Source organism: Cyanistes caeruleus, chromosome 1 (assembly GCF_971803275.1).
Source record: "Cyanistes caeruleus chromosome 1, bCyaCae1.hap1.1, whole genome shotgun sequence".
In the NCBI taxonomy this organism is placed as follows: Eukaryota; Metazoa; Chordata; class Aves; order Passeriformes; family Paridae; genus Cyanistes; species Cyanistes caeruleus.
In genome coordinates, this window is record NC_141701.1 from 5,175,087 (window position 1) to 5,199,137 (window position 24,051).

The following is a 24,051-nucleotide window of genomic DNA, read 5'->3' on the forward strand; positions in this document are numbered from 1 at the left end:
TTGTGAAAACACGGGTGCCAGGAAATTGAAACTTTGAGAAATGCCCTTTGATAGACAACAAGTGAAATTTCATAGTACATATGTATATGATATATATGCACAAATATATATAAGATTTTCTTCATTTTCCCAGTGTCCAAAAATCTCTGAAGCTGCACTTGTCTAGGAGTTTTTCCGATGAAATAACATAACATAAACCCAAAGTGTTCTGTAAGAGGTGAAGATACCTCTTGGTATGGACACTGAACAATGGTGGGATTTGGATCTTGGTCTCTGTTTACTTGTATCCAGCTCTTATGGGACCACAGATGAACAAAATCTGTGAACACCATTTTTACCCTACTATTACCTCCTGCTTCTCTGAAAAATTGTGTATCTGAAGTAATTCGGCTTTTCCTCATTTAGTGATGATAAAGGAGTAGGATACATTAATGCTTTGTTGGAACTTTGGTATCTGTGGGTGCTGTGTACTCTGTGTCCTTTGAAAGTGTTATTAGGGATGCTAAGTATATTGACAATTTATTTGCTATTTTAGTTTTTATGTGTTGCTTTTAACTTTACAAATGCTGAACTTTGCAAAGAGGAGGCAAGAGCCTGGTGGGAAGAACAGTAAAGAGCTAGAAAGATCAATGGCAACTATGACATGACTTTTAATCATCAGGGTAGCTGTGGTACCTTTTTCTTTTGAAGACCAACCACATTTACAATGATGATCAAAATACTTTTCTCTCTTAAAAGTAATGTCTTCAGTAGGGCAGTTTTTACTTTTATGTCTTTGCATTTGCTGCTGTAATTGTTTCATTTTGCACTGTTTGTGCAAAACAAAGGACACGGTGCAGAAGGGATAAATTACTGATGTTTCTGATGATACACATTTATCCAATAGGAAAGTAAACCAAGCCATCAATCTGAATTGCTGACGTGTGTTGATGGCGTGCTGTCTCACTGAGAGAAATGTTGGGTGTTTTTCCAGAGTGAAGGAAGCAAAACCATGTGTGGCTGTACAGGATCAGATCAGTGACCATGCAGCCAATAATCCTGACTAAGAGCAGATTCCAGTGGGACAATACAGTAAAGATTGTGCACATACTTCTGTTTTCCTCTAGGCTTTTGGCCTCCAGCTGTTGTTAGCTTAGGAGTTTTCAAGGCTGAATATGTTTTCTCTGGTTCTAGGCACTTTTACTCATCCTTAGTGGGTTTCTCCTTCCTGAAATTCTTCCTTCCTCCTGTCAGCACTTCACAACATGCCAGGGCAAGAAGAGTCACAGCTACATTACTTTTTAGCAGCTTTGCACTTACTGGTATCCTTGTGTTCCCAGGTTTTTTTATTGCATGAGAGCGCTAACAGGACATCTTCTGAGCATGGTTCCTGCAGTGATTTGATGCATTTTCTCAGTATATTGTCACAGCAAACTGAGGATTTTTAACTGTCGAAGGCTTAGCTGTCCCTTAGTTGTTATGGGAGCTGTTCCACATGTCAGCTTTGTCCCTTTTGAACTCTCAGTTCTGTCTGTTTGAGGGGGGCTGTACACACTATTTGAAATGTGATCTATGTGTTCTTGTAATGATTTAATGGGGCTCTTTATTTTGTTTTATATTATTTTCCTTACAATCGTGGGGTAATACACAATTTATCATTTGCTTTTTTGACTGTTGCTGAACACTGATTTGGGAGATTGATGAACGTGTTAACCACAACTCCATGATCCTGCTTCTCAACAGAAATAGTATGCTGAGAACTTCTTATTCTATGTATAGGTTTAGGATTGTTTTCCCTCATTCATTTATGCTGAATTTTAACATCTTATTGGGTGTTGGTCTTTTGTCTCAGGTAACAAAGGACAGGAGGAAATGGGCTCGAGTTGCACCAGGGGATGTTTAGATTGGATTATAGGAAACATTCTTCATTGACATGGTTGGAAAACATTGGAACAGGCTCCCCAGGGTGGTGGTGGAATCAGCAGCCCTGAAAGCATTCCAAAAAATGTGTGGATGTGGCACTTGGGGACATGGTTTAATGGTGAACATGGTGGTGCTGCTGGGCTGAGAGTTGAACAATGATGATCTTGGAGGTTTTTTCCAATCTTAACAATTCTGTGTTTCCATGTCTTAAAGCCCATTGACCAAGATTTGGGAGATCCATGCAGGGAGAACGATGTTTGCTACAAATCTCAGTGACATTTTGGCTCTCTTGTCCCTCAGCTGGATGGTTCAGGGTTCCTCCTCTGGCTGGGAAGGTCAGCATGGGCATTTAATTTCATTCTGAGGTTGTTACACTGAGCGAGGCAGGGGGAAGTGCTTGATCTGCTTCATACAATCAGCTGCAAGAAGCTGAAGCAGTGAGATCTCTGTCACCTGTTAGGGTGACTAAAAAGGTCAACAGGATATTCACATTATGAGCATAATGAATTTCCCTTTCCAGCTATTATACTGCAATTTCTGAAATTCAGCATTTCCCTGACACTAAATGGGGTAAGAATAATAGCTCCTCTTTCTGGATTATATTTATACAGACTAGTTTGAGGCTTTTAAAAAAGCTCCTGTTACATGGGGACAGTGTTTTTCAAAGTTAATGAATTAATTTACAATGAGTACTTCATTATGTAGCATGTTAGTGTTCATTTATTCCCTGTATAGGGAACCTAAAGACAAATGTCAGAATATTTAAATTCATAAACTCATCAAAGGAACTAATTAATTACATATTGAGAGAGAAGCAAATCTCTGCCTTAAGTCTCTCCTTCTCCTTCTCTAGGGTGAAAAAGGTTGCAGAGAAATAATAGCATATTTCTAGAAGCACTAATCTTGAATATTTTTTAACATTGGTATGCAAGACCAGTGCATTTTTCATACTGCCTTTGTTGTTTTTCTGTTCTAATGGCCAGATTTTATCTACTTCAAAATGTCCCTGTACTTACATAGTGTACAGACAAAGCATTTTTTTTGTTGGAATGATACCTGGTTTGGAATTTAAATGTTCTCTTGACAATTCTTCCAAGAAACTAAGTGAGTCTGGAGGACTCTATTAGGATAATGGTATCACTGATGATGATGATGATGAGGTCCTCAGAGATGTTTCAGTATTATCATTTCCATGTTACTCTGCTTGGTAGCCTTTGTAACATTTAATCATTCTGAGTATTCTTTTTAAGTGACTTAATTTCTAAGAAGGTTTTTTTTTTTTTTATCCCTGCAGTTTGAAGATGTCAGTTTGGTTGTATTAAAATCAGTAAATGAGTTATTTTTCTTTTGTTCTATTTTTGTTTAATACAGATGCTTCTGTGTTCTCCATAAATTCATCACTGTGTAACATTAAAAAATATTCTTAATTTTTTGAGAGCTACAGAATTCTTCTTGAATTCCAGCTTTAGTACTTATGGAAGATAAGGTGCCCTTTTCTCTTCCCAGTGCACTTTAAACCAGATAAATCATTTTGTCTCATGATTTGACTAATGTAGGGTGGGATATTTTTGACAGTATGTAAGTGCCATAGTACTTCAGCCTATTGAAGTTGTACCAGCCACTACACAAATACACAGAGAGCTGGTGTTTCAGACCCCAAATCTTTACAATGTAAATAGCTAAGACAGACATGAGGCAAATAACAATAAATTGATTATTGGCACATACAGGCCAATAAACCTGTTATGCTGTTCCTTTGCTGAGGCACTTTATTTTAGTATCTAATGTAATCTGCATACATAATCTCTAGTGTTTGTTATGAACTTCTTTACACTTCATTTGTTCTCCTTCATTGCATTCACCCTTATTGTAAATTTATCTTCCAGTTTTAGTTCAGTTCAACAAGCTCAGGACATAACTGCTTACTTACAGTGCATTTGTTATTGCTCATTATTGTTTTCAAAGGTAATGGGGTTTTAAAAAACAGCTCAAGTCTGGTACATGTTGGCTGTGCCCTGCTCTTGGGAGCCAGAGAGCTGCTGCATTCCCAGGAACTTGGCCTGGAGTCCCTCCTATCATGGTCCTGAGCACATTTCTGAGAGAGGGAGAAGGAGCTGCATCTCAGTGTTCATCTGAAGTGTGAAGGATGGATTATATTGCCTCAAATTCTGTGTATTCTGGTGTTATTCTGCTCTTTGTTGCTGCACACAGCAAATTTCTAGAATTCTGCATGCTTCATGAGAATACAGTTCTCTTTCTAAGGGAAAGATAAAAAAAAAAAACAACATTCAAGTTCAGCAAGCAGAGTCTGTCCCCTGCCTCGTTTTTTTTCTATTTTTTCCACATGTTTAAAGTACTTTAAAGCTGTTACAGTGTTTGTATGAGATGTTGCCTACCAAGAGGTTTTTGTTTTGAAATTTCAATCAGGCAAGAATTGACAAAATAAACAAGTGGGTTGAGGTGGCATTTAGTTTTCATATGTTATGATCAAGCTGTGTACTTCCCAAAAACATGATGCTATGACATAGAATCATAGAATAGTTTGGATTGGAAGAGACCTTAAAGATCATCTGATTCCACCCCCTACCATGGGCAGGGACACCTTCCACTATCCCAGGTTGCTCCAAGTCCCATCCAGCCTGGCTTTGAACACCCTTCCAGGGATGGGGTATCCACAGCTTCTCTGGGCAGCCTGTGCCAGGGCCTCACCACCCTCTGGATAAAGGATTTCTTCTTGTCAGTTTGATGCCATCCCTCCCCTTATCCTGTCACTCCATGGCTTTTTTCCCTCTCCAGCTCTCTGGGACTCTGTTTAGGAACTGGAAGGGGCTCTGGGTTTTCTCTGGAGTTTTCTCTAGTCTGCACAGCTCCAGCTCTCCCAGCCTGTCTCCAGACCAGAGGCATCCCAGCCCTTTGATCATCTTTGATGCCTCCTTTGGAATTGGTCCAGCAGCTCCTCGTCCTTTTGGTGTTGGGAGCCCCAGAGCTGGACAAAACACTCCATGGAGGATCTCCCTAGAGCAGAGGGGCAGAATCCCCCCAGAAACATCCCTGGGCTGCAGGAGGGGATTGTGCTCTGGGCCAGCAGCCCCTCCTGCCCTCCCTGGAATCGGCTGCCTAGGGTGGTGGTGGAGTCACCATCCCTGGAGGTGTTTCAGGAAAGACTGGACATGGCACTCAGGGCTCTGATCTGATTGATGTGGTGATGTCTGGTCGTAGGTTGGACTTGATCTCTGAGGCCTTTTCCAATGTAGATGATTCTGGGATTCCTCCTCCTGCTCCTCTTGGGGTCTCTGTGCTGCTGTTCAGGAAGCTGCAGGAAGCAGATCTGCACTGCTGTTGGATTGTATGAAATTCTCCTGGAAAGAAGCAGCACTTCAGCCTAAAACCTTCCACTGTTTCCATCTCGTGTGACATCAAACTGCCTGGATGCTGCCTCAGAATCCAAACCTTTGTGGTCTCCTGCTGTCAGTGGAACAGTTTTTAAGTGTTTCCTTGCTGTGGAGTTTGAGACTTTTTTTGTTAAAAAGTGGATCTGTTTTTGTCCTCTGGATCAGGCCAGTGATCCTTGGCACAGCGTGACATGGGACAGGAGCTGTCCCATGCCACCTCTTCCTTCTGTGTTCAGTTAACACATTGTAAATCTACAGGTTTAACTTCCTGAATGCACTTTCCCTCATTCAAGTAAGAAATTTTGTGGGATTCTTCTGTGCAGTGTGCTTGGAAAGTGGCTAATGAAGTTAAATTGACAATTTACTTAACATTTGACAGGAGAGAGGAAATGCTGGTAAGAGATTTTGCTCTGTTGTGACAGCAGTGACTGGGATGTTGGAAAGGCAAGCTGTGTTTTTGCAGTTACCATGGAAAAAATGTTGGTCATATGCTGTTACCATGGAAATATTCAGTGTGGATTGTTGAAATTAGGAAAATTTCTGGACAGAGTAGAAAGACAATTACTCTTTTTATAGTACAAGGCTGCCTAGGATGTTTGACAGTAGGGACTGACAAAACGAAACTGTAGAGGATTTAGCGTCTTCATCTCTCTAAACTTCATGAGAGAAAATAAAATGTATGAAATCTCAAAAAATATGAGTATCAATAATGTAAAACTTCTGGAGAACTGCTTCATTGGTGATTACTGTTTCCTTCTGCCATCATTAAGTTCTGCAGCCTACCAGGGTTTTTAACAGGATTTACCCCATTCTGACTATTTAATGTATTGCAGAGGAGCTGGGCAAGGTCTTTTACCCCATTGCTGCCTGGTCAAAGAACAAAAAACCCCAAATTAATTAAAAAAAAAAAAAAAGGTGGTAGAAAATAATTCTTTTGTCCTCTGACAGAGATCTTGCTTTGAGCAGTCCAGGCTGTGAAGGGCTGAGTCATTTGAAGCATAACAAAGTATCTGGCACTGGCTCTGTGAGAGTGCCACAGACTTGAGACAGAAAGTTCAAGCACTACCAAGTTGCCTTGGACTTCCCTTTCATCCTGATGTGTCCTTTGCTAGAAGACCTCCTTTTTCAGATACAGATTAGAGTCAAAAATTTCTTCTTTTCAAAGATAATGTTTAAATGTATGTAATGTATTGTCTTTTCTTCCCCCAAACACTGTAGAGAATAAAAGTAAAATGGGATTTTAAAGGATAAAATAGTTAAGAAAGGCATTAATTGTATCTTTGTGATGTTGTTTTAGGTATTTATTCTTCTCTCAAAGAAGTAAACCTCATGCCATATAAAAAGTGGAAAATCTGACTAATGCCATGCAGGTTTTCATACTTCGTTCTTTTCATGTTTTAATTTGCAATTTTATGCACCAGTCAGTGTCAGTTTTTGTTCTAAATATAGAACTAGTGAAAATCATTCATCAGTTGGAGAAGAATATTTTTCCTCAGTTAAAACTTTCCTCAGTTAAAACTTCTAATTTTCATTTTGAAAGAGCAGCTTTCAAAGCCTGTGATCAAATGTAGTTCTGTGTTTATATCTGTATTTTGTCTTATTTGTGGTCCTGCTGCATTGCACGGGCAGGGTGCCCTCACCTCCTGTCCTGCTCTCCCAGGAAACAGCAACTGATAGAACAGGATATTTATTCAGTGCTAAGGTGCATTTTAGAATTACTTCGTGAAGGAAATTGCAAGTGAGGGAATACAGGAATACTCCCTATGTTTTCTCGTTTGGGTACCTGTGAAGTTTAATGAAGCAAAATCCCTTTCATGTTCCATCTTATTCTTACGGTTTCTTCTTTTGTGGAATGTATCCTCCACATGTCCAGATTTCATAGGAGCAATTCAGGAAATATGTTTGGATTTTGTGTAACAAGTTGGTGTTTCCTGTGTGTTCAGCTGTATCTGCTTCTGTACATGATATTTTGCTTGTGTTTGTGGATTGCAGTTGCTCTGCACAGCATCAAGGAACAAAGCCTTTCTCTTCTTTGGATGTAAATCTAAATAATAACAAATAGTCCAGTCTAGTTTTCCTGTCTGTTAAAGCTTCATGATTTTAATTCTCTTGTTCTTCTAACTCTTTTGACTCAGCAGTAATTTTCATCCATTTTAAGTTTGTGCTTAAAGTGGAGCCCTGGTTGGGTTGAGAACCCCAGATATGCTGCAGTGCATTCATTTACCTTCAAGTTACACCTTGCTGGCAGTAACAGACACTGTTAAGTTGTTGTGTTGTTTTCTGCTGTTATCCTATGTGTGCCAGTTCCCAGACTGGGAGCAAGCACCAAACTGGGGACATTCCTTTCAGGCTATTTCTTAAGCCTTTTTGTTGTCTCCCATGGAAACCTTAAGTTTCCATTCTGTCTCCTTTATAAATGAGAACTATTTTAGCTATTTTTGCATCAGTAGATGTACAAAACATGACATCTCTATTTTCTGTCATCTTCCACAATATATACTTGAAAAAGAAATCCTCGTAGCAGAAATTAATTTAAAGATCCTAAGGAGCTGATAGGGTCACACTGTCATGGAAAACCACACAGTTTGATTTTTATTTTAATACTGTAAATGTAAAAACTGATTTTATATCATTAACTCTGATATTTCTGTTGTGATATTTCAAACGCAGTTGCCATCCTTCCCATGATATTCACTGAGTTTTTGATGTGTTCAAGTTTTGGTTATTTTTGTTATCCTGGGAGAAACAGCTAAAAGTCTTTGACTTTTGTTTTGTCTTTTTGTGTAAAAGATTAATATCACTTTTTGTGTATTTTCTCTCCCTTTGATAATACAGGTATAAATTAATTGGAACAAAACATAGCGTTAGACAAGTAGAAGTAATTCTATTTATTCTGTTCCCCAGATGGAATCAGTGTCAGTGGACTCCCACTCTCCAGTCCTTTCCGGCAGGTTGTCAAACCAAGAGTGGAGACCAAACCTCTTAATCCCCAAGAAAGCAGTAAAGTTGGTGATTTCAGTCATGTCAAGGTAAGGGAATGACATCAAAATAAGTAAAACCTGTGGTTTTTTGTTGTACTGTGCTATGGTTTGTTGTGTGATTAAAAAACAAAAGTTTCCTTGTCTCATAAATATTTCCCTTTGGTTTTCTTTAGCACAGTTTGATGTTCTGTGTTTGGATTGTTGTGTTAGAGCCAACAAACAAAAAAGGTGAAGAAAGATCAGGCTATGAGTGGAAATTGCAGAGCTGGCTGTCCCTGTGGTGTACTGGGGGAGCTGTCAGCTCACCTCATGGTGCTTTCTCCTACTATTTACTCTGTAGGAAGGTGCTTCTCTGTGAATTCTTGGCTTTCTTGCAGTGAGTTTTTTTTAGTGGTGTTCATACAACTAATAAAACAGAATAGTTGAGAGAGTCAAAGGAGAAGTAAATAAAAGTAGCAGGGTAGAAGAACAATTGTGTGGGTGGAAGAACAGTTGTGTAGGTGGAAGAATAGTTGTGTAGGTAGAAGCTGCACTGTGCTTACCAAGAGTCTGCCCTGGCCTAAGCTGCTCTTTGCTTTTCTGTGGCAGATCTTACCTGTTGAAGGTGTAATGTTGTTTTGAGCATGAATTAAGTTTAGCTTCATAATGGCCAGATTTGAAGAAGATAAGATTTAAGATGATAATAGGCAAGAATGTAAATAATGGACTGCAGCACTATATTGGTCTCTTCCCAACTTCTGAATGTTGTGAATGTTGTGTTGTGTGCAGTATTTGATACATTCCCTGCACAGATCTGTGTTCTGCATCAGCTCATCCCATCAGGAATTAGAGTGAGTGTTGTACGTGGCAATATTTGGCTTCACATGTGTTTGGCTCAGCAGCAAATGCAGGTTCTGCTTTTCTCATTGACTTGCTTTGCCTGTGAATTTGCTTCCTTCACAGTGAGAATTCCATCTGAGCAATAAACAGGTGAAACTGTTAATTTGTAAATGTGTTTCTTTTGGACCATTAGCACTGCTAATTCATCATCAATCGATTCTGCAGAAAACATGACTAGAGCACAGAAAAGGTGTCAGCAAAATTACTAAAGCCTTTGTGTTTTATGACATTGCAAGGTGTTTCCAAATTGTTTATAAATATAAATCAGCATGATTGAGGAAATAATTTTCTATTTAAGTGAATAAAATGTCCAGCATTAATTTTTAATTTCAAGGCTTTGTTTAGAATGTCTGACCTATACACATTTCTCAGTGACAGTGGCAAGGGGAGTGTTACTTCAAGATAGGACTAAAAAATCTAGAAATGCAGAACTTTGCACCAAGTGCATGAAGAAAAGGGCATTTTGGTGCACTTTTTGCTTGCCAGTCAGTTGTCCTGGCAACCATGAAGTTACAGGTTCCCAATGAGCTATGTGATAGTATTAGAAGGATGTTGGAGGCCTGCAGAAACTTGGTTTTTAACATGTGTAGTAGTGGAAAGGCACATGCTGGATCCTGTTGCCAGGTTTATGGAATGAATTTTGATTTAATTGGTATTTTTTGATGGAACAACCGTTCAGATGATCAAAACTATTTTGACTAGAGAATACACATTCCATCTGCATCAAAGAGTTCTTTGCTGAGTAAATGTCTCTGTGTCCCGAGCCTGATGAGCATCACTGCAGTACAGCACCTGTAGCTAGCCTGGAGTTTGTGCCAATTAAACTACTGTGAGCCAATAATTGGACCTGCTTGGATTAAAAATGTCTATGGAGCTCAAAACTATTCAGAACTATGTTAGAAATGTTTTTTTGATTCACTGGACTGGCCACATAATTAAGTCTCTATGTACATGGACAGACATAGTGGGTAGTGGGTAAATGACCAGAAAAAATTACCTGTTATAACTGAGGAGATGTATTTGCCTCTTTAGGCAATCATTCTGTGATAATGTGTATTTCTGCTTGTGACTTCTGTTTTAACACTGTTCTTTAGTAGGAAGAAGTACAGGAACCATCAGTAGCTTAAAATGAAAGCTAGATAAATTCCAAACCATAGAATCAGGGAGTTACTGTAAACAATCCAGTCAATTAGGCATTTAAAGATATAATTAATGCTGTGGTCCGGTTCTCTTGGCTGAGGTTTGAGGAATTTGCTGTAGTTTTGGATTTGAGTCTCACTGTTTTAAACTGGGTATCTTTGAGTACATAAATAATATTCATGGTCAAATGCTTTTGCTCAGACATTGCTGTCTGAAATGAAACAAGCTCGGATTCACACGAGAGACAATCCAAGGTTCCCTTTGATACTGAGTCTCAAAATATTTGATATTTATGAACCTTTTTGGGTTCCCTAGAACCTCCTTAAAAGATCCTTGAGTTTCTCCCTATGGCAGCAGAACGAATCTGGGTTTGTGGGCAGTTGGGGATGAGTACTGGGTTACATTTGGTTTATTGTTGTGCCAATTAGAGTGGTTTGACAAGGACTAATGTAAGAAGCAAGTGGGAGTTTTCAAGTTAAGAAGCAACATGGATCTTTAGCAATTTGTATGGTGAAAACACTCTGCTGTCACTTATTCATGATTTAACAATAGGTGTCTGGTGTGAATATTCAGGGGTAGTGGTTATTTTTCAATCCTGCATGCTGTGCATAAGCTCATCTTCAAATAAAAGTGAATTTCTGCAAATGGAAGGGAATGTAAATCAATGCTTCTCATGTTGCTGATTCTGAAATGTCCTTGTTCGGATATTTATAAGCCTCATACTTAAACCTTCCCTCCCTACTTGTTTGCCTTACAATATTTGTGCTTCAGTCTTGGATATTGCACTTGAGCTTCTCTGCAATCTCTGTTTCCAATTTTGCTGCAGGCTGTCTCCTAATAAACCAGTCACTGGCTTCTGGAAATGACTGTTACAATGAGCTCATAAATTCAGTGTAAAAATTGCTTTATGACCTCATCATAAAGCTTGCTTATACCCTCAAGCTGAATAGAAACTCACGCTGTAATATTATGTTCAGATACTCTTTTGTGCTGTTCAGTGCTGGGTGGTTGGGATGAGCCTTGTCTAAACTCCTTGCTTGTTCCAGGGTGTATCTGCATGAAAGGATGATTTACCCTGCTCAGGCAACTCAACTTTCACCATTGCTATGGTGATACTGATGTGTGGATATCAGTTTTGAGGCTGAACCTGTTACTTTTTGAGTAACATTGCAGTGTGTTTAGACATTCAACTATTCGATGTCTAAATGCAAAAGCTGCAGTGAGAAATTTAGCCAGATGTCTTAATCTCTCAGCAAACATTGTCAGTTTTAACCTAGGGAATTCTGCACTGCTTTTCATGCTTGGAAGCTGAGATGATGTGGTGTAGTCTAGTTCTTGTCAGATGGAAGAAACACACTGGCACTTCATTCCATTTTCCATATGGACTTGAGCTTTAGAGATCAGTCCAACCCAAATGAAATGGAGAACTCTTTTAGCTGGATGATGAAAACTTTGGAGTCATATTGTGAGTTTTTTAAAATCTTGTTTTAAGCTATTAAACACACCCAGTGCTTACAGGCCAGTTGTTTGGCAGACAGGGCTAGTTTATAATTTATAAAGGATTTGGCTGACTTCTTTATTTGTTTTGAGACTTGTTTGTTTAGGAGAATTTCCCTCTGCATCCTGAATGTGAGCTGTAATTCTGGCGATTCAGCTGCAGAAGCTGGAGAGGTTTAAGTACTCTCATAAAACTTCTCTGTTTCTGCACTCTCAGTAAATGGTAGGAAGTGTTAAAATACAGTATGTAGAGCTAATTTAATTTAACACACTGTCTTTAATGTATCTTTTCTGATTTACTCAGCAGTGTATTAAGATGAGATACAGGCCTTAATTGGATTTTTTTCTATTCAGTTCTCAGGCTTTACTCTGCTAATAGGGACAAACTTTATATTGTTGATACTTTAAGCTCTAACTCCTTTTATTCATAAGCCTTATATCTATTCTAAGTTTAAGCCTTTAAACAGAACAAGTGGGGATTTTTTTTTTTTAAATTTTTTAAATAATTTTGGGTACTGCTGAAGTTAGAGCAGATGTTAAGTCTGTAGAACACAACTGAAATTTAGATTCCTTTAATTGAAGAAATGTGAATATAGGAATGAGATCTTAGGCACAAATATATCTTCCATTTTAAATGTTGTACTTCCACACTGTCCTATTTTGTAATTCAGTACTATGCTTGTAAATTCTGTGTCTCTGAGTTCTCCCTGAGTATTAAACATGTCAAGTCTTACGTTTCTATCTCTTGTTTCCCTAATAACTTTCAAGATGGTAGAAGATAAAAAAAAATAAACAAATCTATTTCACTTCCAAATCTGATTTTTATCAAAATAATATATAGATACTATTTTTATAATTGACAGTTTGTGATATGAGTGCCAGAAGGCCACTCACATTTCCTGAAGCCTGCTCAGATTGGAGCTGTGAGCCACATCAACCTTTGCCAGGTCAGCAAAGTGTTTTTTCTTGCCTTCCTGGGCAAGGATTGCAGTTTTCTTTGAGATAAAGTGGATTATAAAAATAGAGCCGTTCTGCAAAAACAAGGGAGAGATGGGTTTTTGGCAGTTGGTCCCTGTCTGGCAAAATTTGATTATGATCTGGATCTGGATGAAAACTGGCAATTTTTGAGCAGTCTGGGTCTAAATGCTTTTAACTTTCCTTCCCTGCCCAGTTCAGCATTGCTTACCTTCCCTTGAGGTTTATAAATAGTTGAGTATTGCACACAATTCCTGCTTACCACTCCTCTTCCTCTCTTCTCCTGTGAATTGTTCTCTCAAGAAGGGAACAGTCTGTTGTGCCCTAGGGAAGGCTGTAATTCAGAACATTAAGAAAATATTTTATTAAAGCTATTCCCTAGAGCCAGGTGTGGAAAAAACCCTTCTACCCCTTGGATTTGGATAAATTAAATGAATTCAGCTTGTCTGGAATTTTACTTTCAATATTATCATAGTAGCATCAGCTATTTCAATGCAATATGTTTTAGAAGTTGCTATTTTTCCCATCTTATTTGACATGAAAGAAGGATTAAAAATTTTATGAAGTACTAATAGAAAAAAAAAATGGATAGATTCACTGTCTGCCTGTCAAAAGCTCTGTTTCTGTGGGCTTTCTTCATTGCCACTCAGAAAACAAGTGATGATGCCCTGCTTGTACCCAAACAAACCTCTCATCAGGAGTAACTGCAGGTACCATCTCCTGTATAAACCATACTTCATCTCTCTCTTGTTTAAAGATGAGCAAAGAAAAATGAAAGTTGACACCAACACAGTAAACAGAGCTTATGAGAACAGCTGGAGGTGGTCACATCCATAATGACATTGTGATAAGAAAGGAAAAAATCTTAATACTGAGGTTGGCTTTTGTAGGAGGGTGTTGGCTGTATAGAAAGAGAGGGGAGAAAAGGAGAGGAAGTTGACAGGGTTAGAATAATGGAGAAATAATAAAGATGGGATTATGTGAGGACCTGCTGAGCTGGAAACTTGAAGTGGAGGGAGAGAGGGTTGGAAGAAACACCTGGAACAGGGTGGTAAAAGTCCAGTCAGCTCTGTAAGAAAATTTCAGAATAATTAGAAACTGAGATGTTTGTGTAAATGCTCTGCTTGCATTGGACGATAAATTTCCTCAAAATGTCCTTCCAGAGGTCAGAGAGCCCCTGCAGCCTGGAGCTCTCAGAATGTAACCTGCTGTGTGTGCCATGGTCAGGTGTCACAAATCCAGAATCCCTTCAGGGTTTTACACATTGATTTTGCACTTGCAAGTTGTTGCGTGTTTAGTTTTCCTCTTTTAATGAGAACAGATGAGGGAGGTCAGACAGGGTTTGGATCAAAGACCACTCTTCATTTCAGGTGCCTTTTTACTTGTTTCTTACACGTGTACTTTTACAGTGCTTGTGTTGTAGATCCAGACATTTGCTGCTGAAGTTGGTTTCAGCCTTGTGCTTCATTTTTACTTAAATATTGCTCATCCTGCATATGATAATGTTTTATTTCCAAATGTTTAATGGAACTTTTTTGAAATTCCATAAATTTTATTGATTTAATAATTTTCTGTGGTATTTTACCCACAAAACTTAGTGCATTGACAAGTAATGAAGAATAGCTTTACTGCAAGCTGTGCCATAGTTTTTTCTCTCCATTTGAGAATAAATAAATCTGCAAGCAAGTTCAGTTTCTTAATATTTCAAATAACTTTTTTTGGTTCAAATATTTTCCTTAATCATAGGGGCAGATCATAGTAAGTCTTGGAGTTTTGTTCTGATTTTTAGGCAGCTGGCCAAGGAGATAAAGAGCATCTTGATAAAACAAAAGTAGAATCTTTAGACTATGAATGTTCTGCTTAGCTAGAAGTGGCATTTTTAATAGCTTCCTTCCCCAGGAGTATGAGAAAGAGAATGAAGTTTAGTAATTTATCACTATGGGGACTTCAGAAGAGTAGGTCAAGTGTGGTGGTTTTGTTCAGAAGGAATGGGAAGTGCAGAATGTGATGGCTGTAATTGATGCCAAGGCATTTTTGAAAGGGCACCTCAGAGTCTGCTTTACCAACTTTGTTTCACTGAGGGAAGTGACTGGAGAATCATCCCAGCAAGTTCCACATTTGCTGTTTATGGGTAAACCAGGTTTTAAATGTCATAGATTGAAAGTTTTTAGTAAGATGGTCTGGAAGAGGGATTGCTTAAGAGAATTTCAATTTATTTACAAGTGTGTTTAAAGCTGTTTAATTTAGTACTAAGAATGATGATGTGCTAAATTTATCATTGATCAATCAGAGGCTGACTCTTTGTTAGGGGGAGTAGGACGAGATTGACTTCAAAATACTTAAATTTCCAAACAATGAAAATTAACTAAAATTATCAGAAGGAGAGGAAATTCTTTGTAAGGTAATGAAAAAAAAATCCTGAGAATTAAATAAATGCAGTTTTTAATATTGAGTTAGATAAAACAGATGCAGCTCGTATTTTATTGGTCATTTTATGAAATTAGTTTCTGTCTTGTCATTAAATTTCTGATCTTGGTATGTATTGCAGTGACTGATGATGTGAGAGAGGGAAAAACAGGTGATGAAAAAAATGTTATGTGACGAGGGGAAAGTGTAAGGATTTGAGGGTTTTGATCAAATAGAGTGTCATTTCTTAGCTGTTTCACTGTGATTCATTTAGACTCGATTTGCTGTAGGTATAGTCTTAGAGTAAATTAAATTCCTAATGTTCTTGTGTTTAAATGGAATAAACAGCATGTTCTCTGGTAGTAGAAGATCAAAAGTACTATGAATATTACATTGGGAAATCGATCCTTTGCACTGGTGCATGTTATTATTGTGTGGAGTATTTTCTGTACCACTTAGAGGTGTGTAGTTTGATGAAACATTAGTATAAATATTACTGTTAAGTGACTTGGATGTGCTTCATCTGTCTGTAGTTATTAAATACAGTGAGCATAATACATCACACTTGGCAGATTGGTAAGAATGGGGAACTCAGAATGACTTGCTAATTTTAAACCTGGGGCTCTTAAAATATTATTGGTTTAACTGAAATAGGTCTGAGAAGAGAAAAAGATAAATGACAAGAAGCAATTAAAATACATATTTTGTAATAAAGTTAATCTCTGGAGCAAGGAAGCTTCTAGATTACATAATGCCAGTATCTAATGTGTCTGAATTCTACCAAGTTTGCTTTCAGCTAGGTTATATCTTTGTATCAAATGCCCAGCAAGGTGAGCAGTCCATTTCAGTAACTTTCTTGAGTAATTCCATGAAATTCCACTCATTTTTGAATTTTGAACTCACTCATTTTTGGTTAGACACTGTGCAAATGCAAGTAATATTTTTATTACAAGTCACAGATAATTATTACTGTTGCTGCCATTTGATTCAGCAGCTGACAGTCCAGAAGGAGGAATAAGTTACTTGTCCCAAGATCACACAAGATGTACAGTTGGGAATATGGTCAAAATAACCACCAAAAGCTCCATCCTATGAAGAGGATGAGAAACAGGTGATGTAATCTTGTTTCTTAAGAATATGAAAAAGTAATCTGAAATCCTTCATTCTTCACTGCTGGAGAAATTCAACATAAGGTTTTCAAGGTTCTTTCCCTAGAACCTTGATCTTTTACCAAAAGCCATTTCTGGATTTTGCCCCTTTCATGGTGCTTGTTCCTACAGGCAGCTGTCTGTATCTTTTTGTTTTAATTCTTCCATGTTATTCTTCATTTGTTTTTCTACCTCTTGCTGGTCAGTGCAGTGCTGTTGGCAATCCACGTCTTCTCCCTGAGTTTATTTGTTTGCTTGGTTATCACCTGTAAGCTATAGGTGCTCCAGGCTAGAATAATGAGGAGAATAGCTACAAATGGAGAGCAAATGAGCTGAATTATAAAAAAGATGGAATGTTATCCAGATGCTGGGAATCTATTCTTGTAGCCTTGGTGGAAAACTTCCTACTGATCATGATAAATTTACCTCTGAGGTCTCAGCATCAAGCCAAGAACTCTGAGCTGAAGCAGGCATTTTTGGAAGTTAGCCAATTTTATGGAAATATTTCAGTGGCAGAAAACTTTTTCCATCCTTACAGCAGTTCCTGTAATGGTGAAATAGCCCTTTAAAAGTGCATTTTACCATTAGCTCTAATTCATCTTACCTTCAACTTCCACCATTGGGTTTTAAAATAATAAAGAGCCTTCTTCCCTAGGTATCTTTTTTTTCTCTACTTATTGTAAATGAGATAATGTGGGACCAATTATTTTTAGAATTTTATTCAGAACTTTTGTGTATGACAGAAATTCTGAAGGAAGGAGGACACTGCTTTTCCTTCACTATTATACAGCTCAGTGATGATTGGCCCCAAAGTGCTGCTTTTGCTCTTGAAGCTGTATTTCTCTAAAGTTTTAAAGTTTTATGAATTATAATGAACATTTTTTTAATGTTTCAGTTTTGAAACTGACCTTTTGGGTTTCCTTTGTGGTGGTACTGTCATGCAGTCATGTTCATCATGACAAAGTTTCTACCAGAAAAGAAGTAAAATAGTTGGAATTGAAACTGTTCTTTGTACTTGGTGTCCAAGTGTGGGTTATGATCTCCAAGTCTGGATGGAATGGAGTTGAAATTGAGGGTGATCGTTAAATTTTTAACGGAAAAATTAATAAAAGTAGAAATAATTTTATTACCATGTTCTATACCACTCCAGTGAATATTCCTGGGAATGATTGTTGTTCAAATTAAGAGATGTGATTTGAGGAAAAGCAAAAGCTGTCCCCAGATCTGAGCAGTTATAACCCTGTATTTTACAAATAACTTTGAATAGTAACTTTGCCTATGATTTCTGTGGAGTAGAAATACTCAATCCCCTGCAAAACCCGAACAATCCAATCCTCAGATGTTTGTGCAGTGGCAGCTTTGCCCACCTCACCTCCTTTGTGACAGCCACTTGCTTTGAAAAGTCCCTGATGGAAAAGGTAACACAATGAGCCCGTGGACATTCTCTCTTTATTAACTGTACACAGGGGACCTTGTTTCCCCCTGAAAATCTGAATTTCTGACATAACTGTGTGCAAAACAACATGTTTTCTGCACTCTGCAGTGCCAGGCTAAATCCTGCTGAGCTGTGTGTTCATCACACCAGGCTCTCTTAGATGGCTGTGTTGAATCTCCTAAGGAACAAGAAGGCATAAATAAGGGTCTTTATATTTCAGGAACAAACATTTAGGGAATATTGGCTGAAAGAGAAAAGAAGGAAGAATTCAAGCCAAATTAATCAACTTAATAATTTTGCTTTAAGAAAAAAAAAGCGTTCTGGACAAAATTCACAGATGTTTCTCTAATGTGCATTATCATAATATCCAGCTCACTCCAGTGAGGAATGTATGGAAAATAATATCACAAGGACAACCTGACAGCAGGAATCTCAAATAGCTCTGCTTGCCCTTAACTTCTGATTGCTGCTGTCCAGTGACAGTGACTGAGTATTACTTGTCTTTTCCTTTATATTTTGCCGGTGACAGGAGACATGGCCCAGATCAGTTCTGATGCCTGCAGAATATCTCCCATGCACAAAGAATGTCAGGAAGAGCAAGGTCTGTGTCATTGATTTTCCTCCTTTGGAACACTGACACCTTTCTACTTTTGTCTAGAAAATTTTTTTTTAATATAATTAGCTCTTTGAAGCTTTTCTGCTTCCCCCCCCCCCCCCCCCCCCCGTTTTTGTTTTTGTCTCTTCTCATCTCTCATAGTATTTTCTACTCACTGTTGCTTTGCCATGTACAAAATCCTGCCTGGCTTTTTCAGGAATCTTGCCATCTGTTGAGTACCTTGTACCAGCCTAACGTGTGAAAGTTTGTAAGGCTCAGCTCATGCTCTCTTTTCCTCGTTTGTTCAGCTCACAGGCTTGAGTCTTACTCAGAAAGAAAATCAAACTATGACCATCAGGCTTTTAAAGGATATGTAGAAGAACATCAAATGGGGATAGAAGTCTGTCTATGATTCTGACTGTGGTACATTTTCATTTTGCATCTTAATTTTTACCTTCCTTCCTCAGAGCAACAGAATCTCCCTATTTCAAAAAGCTCACAGTGTGTATTAGGAAAAAATTTCTTCACTGAAAGAGTTGTAAAGTAGTGGAAGGGAGTGCCCAGGGAGCTGGGGGAGTCACTGTCCCTGGAAGTGTTCAAAAAACGACTAGATGTGGCATTTTGTGGTGCTTTTTAATGGACATGGTGATATTTGGTCACTTGATGACCAAGGTTGGACTTGATGATCTCTGGAACTGATAATTCTATGATTCTTATCTGGCTCATGTCTCTCCTAAAAGAACTAAAAAGTAGAAACTTTGTGTAGTTGTCTCAGTGACTGAAGGTTTAATTGCCTTCAGGAGAGTTAGAAGGTCTTTCTGTGTATTTCAGGAGAGAAAGGAAACTCAGTCACTGCTCCCTGTGCTTTCCCAGCAGAGCCTGAATTTTATAGAAGCAAAACTTGCTTTTGGATGTCAAAACCTGCAGGTTACAGGATTAGGAAAACAATGGAAAATGTCCTTTGTAAAATTGGTTTCTAAGACAAGGAAAGCTTTTTCTTTTGAAGGAGTTTAAAAAATCAGAATGCAGCAAGCAAAGTGAGGAGCTGTTCATCCTTTATGCACAAATGGTTAAATTCTCCAGAGCAGTGAAACAGTTCATTAAAATTTTGCCAGCCAGTCTGAAGAACTGGCCTTGGACTAACCTAAAGAAATACGCTGGACTGGCTCTGGAGCAGTGTGTAGTGCTGCAGCACACTTTCTCAGCTTCTCTAACATCTTTTCGTTCCCCCCCCCTTTTTTTCCCCCTTGCTGTATTCCTTTGAAGGAAGGTACAGATTATTTTGATCATTTAGTTCCTGTGTTTTAAAAATGTATTCCTTTACATTTGCGTGGTTACCTGTTTGGAGCTGTGGTGGGCGTTATATTTTTCCAACCCTTAAAAATAAGCCTTGAATTTTAGCTCATCACCCAGGATAAACTGAAATTTTCCATACTTCTCTCTCTGCATGACCAGCTTGCTGGTTTGCATTTTCCTGCTGTTTTATGAATTGGGAAAATCTTAAAGAATAGCAGCAAGCTTGAAACAGTGTTTTCCACGTTATGCTCTGTGTAGTGCGAATGAATTTCCTCGCAGGTTTGTCTGTGGGTTTTGTTCAGGCTCTGTTTGATTTGAAAGCAATTAAATGAAAAACAGACACTAAAGGTTTAGAGTTTCTCTGCAGTGTTTAATACTCGGGGAGTAGGTTCAGACCCTGGAGTGGTTGCTCTGAAGTGATGGAGAAGATCAAATGTGGAGTTTCAATATTTCAATTTTTAACCTGAACACCAGGTTCTGAGCTTTTTCTAGGGGATTCTAAATTGAAAGGAATATGGATTGAGTCAAGCCAACTGTTAAATGAATAAGGTGAAGAGATGATGAATATCTGTATGTCTGTTGTTTGTAATACATTATTTATATCTAAATACTTTTTTTAATTAAGAGACAGAGTGACTAAAATTGCCAAGACAGGAAGAGTAAGAAAGGCTGTTTTGGTTGTTGTCACACAAATTTGACAATAGCTGAGTTTTTTCTCCATTTGACTCCAGGGCATACACAATTCCTAATTCAAGTAATGCTTTATCTGTGATGAGGCAAAGATACACCTTTTTTTGTGAACTGACACTATCAGGATGATTCTTTTTATCTCCTCTTTGTAGTCAGTAGTAGTCCTGTGTACCTGTCCTTGCTTTAGCTCAGTAGCAATCAGTGGGAATAACTAAGGCTACAAAGAAGAGGAAAAACTCTGAAATCTGAATATTGCCTTTTCCTTTATGTCTTGTGATAATGTCCAAGTTCTTTAAAATAGTTGTGATTGCTGCTGGTAGTTTTTTTTCCCCCCTCCTGTCTCAGGAATTTCTCTAATTGCCTGCCAGTGCCACTTCTTCAGGTCTTTGTATCAGCTTATGTTCATATAATTTTTTACAGATTGCTACCATGCATCTTTAATGAGTATTCTGAGCACAAAGTGAAAACAAATCTATGACCTCCTAGAAGGAATTAAGATTTTTTTTTCTGCAGCTAGAGGTTTTAAGCAGTAATATAAACAAAACTATTTAGCTGCAAATAAACAGAAGAGAATTGTCAACATTCCCCCTCTTGATTGCATTGCTTCCCTTGCTGCTTTCTGAGAAGGTTTTTGCTTTTCCTTTTTCACTTGAGGACTTAGAAGAAGGAGTTAAGGCTCTGACACTTCTGTAGTTCTGTATGGCTGCTGTGATTACAATGTGCTGTTCAAAATGTCAGCAGTGTTCCCATCCCTGTGGGTGACTCTGCCTGGCCGTGTCACAGGACCTCTCCAAGCTGGATCTTGCTGGAATCGTTCTTGGAAATGTAGGGATGCACCTGTTCTGAAATTAATTCAACAGGACATTTCAGTATTGTGGCAGTCTTGGCAAGTGTTAAATGTGTTAATCCTTATGTCCTACCCATACTTGTGTGTTATTTGGATAAAATTCAGCTTAAATTATCACAGCATCCCAGCAACTTCTGGTGGTTGCTTTTTTTCCTTTTCCTCCTTTTTTTTTTTCCTTACTGAATTCGGAACGTTCTCTTAAAGAAATCTGATTGAAAGTTAAGCCTTTTATTTAATATGCCACTGAATTGAAATTTCTCCACATTTCCTCACAGAGAGTTTAATTTTAAATACATTTTTATTTTCCATTAATATATGGTTTAAGACAAAGCTGAGTAAAATAATTAGTGACTGCTAGAGAATGAAAGTGTAAATTAACTTTTTGCTTGCAAGTTATTAATGAGTGAGACTTTATGATATTTACAGAAATACAATCTTATAGGATACTTAAATTCCCTGTAATTTGTAACCTGAAGTTTGCCTGTCCTACCACCAACTCGTGATGGATTTTGAAGAGAGACTAGAAAATGACTGTTGAAAATTAAAAAGATTTGTTGCCTACATGGAATTGGACATTATTTAAATTAAGAAATTGCAGTGTAATCTAAACAGGAATTCCTAATCTGAAATTAATATTTTTGAAGAATGGAATTTAGACATGGTGTAAACACGATTCCCTCCTCTTAGTTAAATACCACAAGGTAGATTGTACTGTGAATGGTAAACCAATGTCATAAATACATGCAAATGTTTCATCTGGATGATTTCTTCATATTCTGTGGAAGGTAGTTTATTTTCATATCGTACATAGTGGATTGTGTATTTTAAATAAAATGGCTTGTGTGTATGTGTGTTGGAGGTTTGTCCTACGAAATGATGGGGAAAACTCCAGAAATAACAGTGAAGAGAGATCTTCTTCAGCAGTCACATTTATGTTTCTATTGAAAGTACTTGATCTGTTTGGTCTTGAATACCATTAATGCAAAAGACTGAAATTACCAGCTTTAAGGCCTTTATGTGTTTCTACATTTCTAAGATTTCAAAGATTGCACTGAACTAATATTTGAGAATATTCAGACTTCATAATAAGGAAAAGTGTTCAAAAAGATAATTTCTCTTAAATTCCATTACATAAGAGAATTGAAATATCCTCATTTATTATTATCCTCATATTTATAAATATATATATATTTATATATAAATATTTATATATTTATCCTCATTATTAATACTACTCATTTACAGGCTAAGCCTGTAAACCCGAGTAGTCTACATTAAGTGATACCCCTTAGTTACTGAAATGTTTTCAGATATTTATTATAAAAATGCAGCAACAGAGTTTTCAGGAAGAAAAACCAATGCAAGCAAGGCTTTGTGAGCACACAGGAAATAGGTTTGAGTGAGTACAAATGTTTAGGTGTGTAGCAGAGACAAGGAGCTGCTCATATTTGGGGAATATTACTGAAGGGTATCTGGCTACTAAGCTGAGATGGGTGCTTCATGTAGCCTTCATGTTCTCCTGTTGTGTCCCTTCTTTTTTTTCCTATCTGATTCCATGCTGTATTCCCTGGAAAACTGGATATTCATGAAATATATATATCGATGCTTTTCGTATTCTAATCTGTGGCTTAGGTTTTGAGCCGCATAAGCTACAAGTAACTTGGAAACTGCAAGATAAAATTAATTCATTCAGCATTATGAAACACAATTTAAACTGATTAATGCTAGTTAAGATAGTATATAAACATAGAGATTAAAAAAAAGAGAACTATAACTTCAGCAGTATGAAAAACAATTTTAAACTGAATAATGACAGTTAAAATTGTATACAAGTAGGTAGATTTAAAAAAAGAAAAATAGAACTTGCTTTTATAAATGAAACTGAAGATATTTCAGTCTTACTTGATTTATATTTAGAAAAAAAATACCGTGACTGTTCTACTGCTTTCAGCTGTCATTTTTGTCAGTTCTTAATTTACTTCTTTCCAAACAAGTTTACATATTTGTTCATTTAAAATGGAAAGTTGACTGCTGCTGTTTCTGTTTAACACATGCCTGAAAATGTGCTACTTTTGAGGATGCTTCTTTAGGTGAAAGCTGAAGTCAAGAATTTGAGCCTGTTTACTTTCAGAAATCTGTTCCAATTGCTATCTGACTGCATCTTCCAGTGTTCCTGTTTGATTTTAACTTAATAATGGATTTAAAATCAGTGACCATTATTTGTTTAATGTGAATGTGGGGGTGTTTTATTTCCACTGAGTAAGAGATTGCACGGACGTCTATACATACAGTCGTTGAAAAATTCTTCTCACTTTCTGGGAAGTTCTGAAAACCTCAATGAAACCTCACCCCGTTGGAGTTCTGTGAACTCTATTTTTACCCCAAGGTTCTGTGCTGAATTTTCTAATTATGAAAGGGGACATGGTAGTGGTTGAGATGTCATAGTTTGAATGAAATTTTGTAACTTCCTCTTTTCAAGAGAAGATTTCTTGTTACAACAAGCCATTAATGCCAGGCATGAATAGGCTGGTAATAGGGCACTTGCTTGGAGTGGTTCAGTTTGAATTGAGCAGGAAAGGCATTTTGAATAGATTTTTCACTTATTATAAAAGTGCACTTTAAAGGTTGGCTTTTGTTAACTGTTCTTTCTTGACATAAATATTTCTGAGAACTGCAGAAGACACAGAATCTTAACACAGTAATTTTGGGTCCAAAGTCTCCTTTTCAAGACCTTAGCCCAGTTCAGGGCAGTATGCTCTCTTTGCTTTGCCATTGTAGTGTGGTTGTTCATAGTGCCATTTTTCATCCAAGGACTTCAGGGTTAAAGTTCTGAATAAGAAAAAATGGAAAGTCATTTTTCAGCAGCAA

At 37.6% G+C, this 24,051-nt stretch overlaps 1 protein-coding gene across 18 annotated transcripts in view; it reads left to right on the forward strand.

Annotated features, from left to right (window-relative positions):
- Positions 1 to 24,051, forward strand: part of TRAPPC9 (trafficking protein particle complex subunit 9) — a 448,540-nt gene that overhangs the window by 74,704 nt on the left and 349,785 nt on the right. For all 18 annotated transcript variants that reach the window (XM_086877400.1, XM_086877457.1, XM_086877389.1 and 15 more), the window contains one exon: positions 8,199 to 8,323. In XM_086877400.1, coding sequence (XP_086733526.1) covers positions 8,199 to 8,323 — 125 coding nt within the window. The remainder of the gene's footprint in view (positions 1 to 8,198; positions 8,324 to 24,051) is intronic.